Raw genomic sequence first — 3815 nt, 5'->3', positions numbered from 1 at the left:
ATCTCCACTCTTGCAATATATATTAGACATTTTCACACTTTAACAAAAGATGTTATGCTAAAGATTTTAAAGTTTTGTGAAAATAAATGCTTTTACGGATCACAAAATCTTCTAATGAAAGGTGAATATAACGAACAGTGATCAATCTCAGTGAACAGTGAACCAGTGTGAAACGCATCTACCATAGTCTGGAAACTGGATACCGCAAATAATCATACGCATCTCTCATAGTCTGGAAACTGGATACCGCAAATAATCATACGCACCTCCCATAGTCTGGAAACTGGATACCGCAAATAATCATGAAATATCGTGTTTACTCTGATATTTAGCAAGAATTACAAAAAAGGTTTCATGATCTTGCCAATAGGAGTTCAGGGTAGTGTACATCCGATGTAATAATTCCATTTAAATATTGATTGCTATGAAAACGTATGGGAACACCTGCACTCTAAAATATCCAATATTTATTTACAGTTAAAGACAGTACATTTGTTCAAATACACAACAATCAAGTAGATTCAAGTAGTCTCTACATGTTTGATAGCAACCTTATATTTTGAAAAGATGACAGGTAACTTACCAATTATTATCAAATGTCAAATTTGCAGAGAGAAAATTAATGCTCAAATTAATTAAAGATATCTTACATGTGCATACTCAAAATAAGCTCATCATTCTGTTCTTAATGACTACATACGACAGGTAATTTTCGTTAGGAATAGTGAAATATTTCATATGATTGTTACAAAGTTGAAGAAAACGTAGAATTGATGAAATGGTTCAAGTCGTTTTTATATTATTCCTGTCTTGTTGCCAGAGTCATCGTTGTTTTTGTTTTTTTTTCATTTCGATGAGGTACAAAATTGATGGCCAAAATAATTCATTGAATACTAATACACACGATTATTTAGTCATTAACGAATGTAAGAAAAACAGTTTGTTTTGTCGCATTCTTCCTCTTCGTATTCGCATACACGTACTTGGAGGTAGTGAGACCCACTCGATTTCTTTTTAAGAGGTTTATTTCAAGACGCTTAATTGTTCTGAACAACTATACCCAACTTAAAACCTCACAAGTCAACAATATCACCCCCTTCTTCTTTTGCGTGCGTACGGTTTACTTGTCGAGTACAATGAAAATTCGTTTTCTTTTCTTTCGCCCTTTTACAGCTTTTTGCAAAACATTCGATGTACATTTCATGAAAGTTTTTTCTGAATTTCGTACCGCAAAATAGGTATATAAATAAATTGATGGCATAACTTAGGTAATATAAAGTGTAAAATAGTTTCTGCAGAACCAATTCGGTCGTCGTAAAGTGAGAACGATTCATAATGTATCTCGATAAGGTCATCATGGTTCGGATCACGTGACTTGGAAGATTCAGAGCCAGAAACACGAGAGACACTGTAAACAAAAGCTTCGTAACTTTGGAATGATTCGACTTTCTAGATTTCTTCTTCTGGGTGCGTTTTCCTTTAAGTCTTCCCAGGCGATGATAGCTCCTAGCTAAACTAAATGTTATGGCAACCATGAGAAATGTTATCAGAAGAGCCGGAAGGATAAGAGTTAACACTGTGTCCATGTGAATAAACATTTGGAATAGTTCGTCGTAACGGGCTATCCCCTTGCAGTGCCCTTCAGAAACATCCAATGTCCAAAGCGGAAAATTATACAACGCAAGGGCCAATAACAAGAATATACTGATGATGATTTTAGATATCTTTGTCGTACAGTACTTTGATACAGAAAAGGGATGGCAAATTCGAATGTAATTTTCTGCCGTAACTATCACAACAAACCACACCGATAAAAATCCACAAATATAAGAAAGAAAGATCGTCATTTGACAAACTCCAGGTGAGTTGAAAATAGTGGCGTCGAATACGTCTGTAATCCATACGATGATGAGAGAGATGAGGAAACCGATGTCAGAAACCGATCGGACGGCCAGGTACTGGCAACATGAGGTGGAGCGCTGAGACTTGTTAAGGAACACAGTCAGAGCCAAAATACCCCCGATTAATCCCACGAAACAAAAAACGGGATTCGAATACTTCTGTATTTTTGAGAACACTTTTACGATATCGTCTGGTTCCGGATAATCCATACTGCTGATGTTTGAGGAGGTATTCATGGTGAAAATGTTATATAATCAGTTCTCTTTACAAAATGAAACACGTCTTACGCTTTCGTCCACTCAGTGGCGACCTGTAAATATAGTGTCAAAAACAACAATGAACATCTGTATAATATATCAGAAATAATAAATGATTGTTTACTTCTTTTGTAATTTACACCTTACTGTTCTTTACAACGGTGACGTACATGCCTTGGGCAAAACATGCCTTAACGACGCTGTGTTTTTAATTCTTATTAACTAAATTATTATCCAACTACATACAAATAGTGAAGAAACAAGAGACCCATCGGTCACTTTACGTACTTCATTTGCCTCATTTAAACATTAGATTCAAATCAGACCCCTTTTTGTGACCTCAACCCCATTTTGATTGCTGTTTTCCGCCACACTCAACAGTTTTTCAGTTATCTGGTGGCGCCCAGTTTTTATTGGTGGAAGAGAGAACCCAGATACAATGTACCTAGGAAGAGACCACCGCCCTTCCGAAAGTAAACGGGGAAAATTTCTCACTTACGAACCCGCGCCGACAGATGTGAGAGGCCGTGTGATTTTGAGAGCGATGCTCTAACCACTCGGCCACATTTTGAAGCTACTCTTAAATGAACATACCTGCCCATATTTAAAGTACAGACAAAAATCACTATATTTTGATACCCATGTGCTTCCGCTCCTTTAATCTCACGACCTGCGGTACCAAATCTCTTAGCAGCGTGTGGCAAGCGCTAGACTGCTCGAACATATAGGCAAGTATAAAAAACTATCTTTCGATGACGATAATTATGATATGCGCGCGTGCGCGTGTGTTTTCAAATCTAGATGATATTCCTTTTTACAATGTTTTATATTATTTTGTGAAACTTTGAATCCGTAGTGAGGACCGCCCTGGCCCCAGGGATCATGGTGTACACAAACCTGAATCCACCCACATGAAAATGCTTGCGTGTTAATTTGACAAACTATCTTTTTTCGCGAGAATGTACATTCGCCTTCATATCCTAATGTTAAACATTGAAACTCGTTGATTACCCTACTGAGAGACCATGATTTCTTCGTTACATGAAAAGCTTCTATGCAGATTACGGTTTTTGTGGTTCAGTGGTTCTTAGGAAGAATGCATTTGAAGAGCATGTGGTTATCTTTTTAAGAACCGTGAAACACCGTCAAGCAAGTATGGGTAAACTTGGTCCTATATGCAAGGTGAAGATAACGAACAGTGATCAATCTCATAACTCCTACAAGCAATACAAAATAGATAGTTGGGCAAACACGGACCCCTGGACACACCAGAGGTGGGATCAGGTGCCTAGGAGGAGTAAGCATCCCCTGTTGACCGGTCACACCCGCCATGAGCCCTATATCCTCATCAGGTAAACGGAGTTATCCGCAGTCAAAATCAGTGTGCCAAGAACGGCTTAACAATCGGTATGAAACACGTCAGACAGCATTTGACCCAATGCGAGGTTGTACTGACGAACTAGATCGTTATAACGACCATAGAATTTGCGAAATGCTGACTTCAATCGAGACTGTGAATCGTTTACAGACAGATATCATAGGCTACGGACACATATTGAACATAAAAGTTCACTTGAGATTTCACCTAGGGGGAACCAAATACAGCAAACAAATAACCTGTTTCATCCAGTCCCTGCTTATCATTTGACTAGCAAT

At 38.0% G+C, this 3815-nt stretch overlaps 1 protein-coding gene across 1 annotated transcript; it reads right to left on the bottom strand.

Annotated features, from left to right (window-relative positions):
- Positions 1-459: 459 nt before the first annotated feature.
- LOC125660275 (G-protein coupled receptor 183-A-like) lies at positions 460-2185 on the bottom strand. The gene has a single exon (XM_048892100.2). It carries the CDS (start codon positions 2136-2138, stop codon positions 1074-1076), a length of 1065 nt encoding a protein of 354 aa, XP_048748057.2. The 5' UTR covers positions 2139-2185; the 3' UTR covers positions 460-1073.
- Between the last annotated feature and the right edge of the window lie 1630 nt (positions 2186-3815).

This window comes from Ostrea edulis, chromosome 9, assembly GCF_947568905.1.
Source record: "Ostrea edulis chromosome 9, xbOstEdul1.1, whole genome shotgun sequence".
Taxonomy (NCBI): domain Eukaryota; kingdom Metazoa; phylum Mollusca; class Bivalvia; order Ostreida; family Ostreidae; genus Ostrea; species Ostrea edulis.
This window is presented reverse-complemented; position numbering and strand designations above follow the sequence as displayed.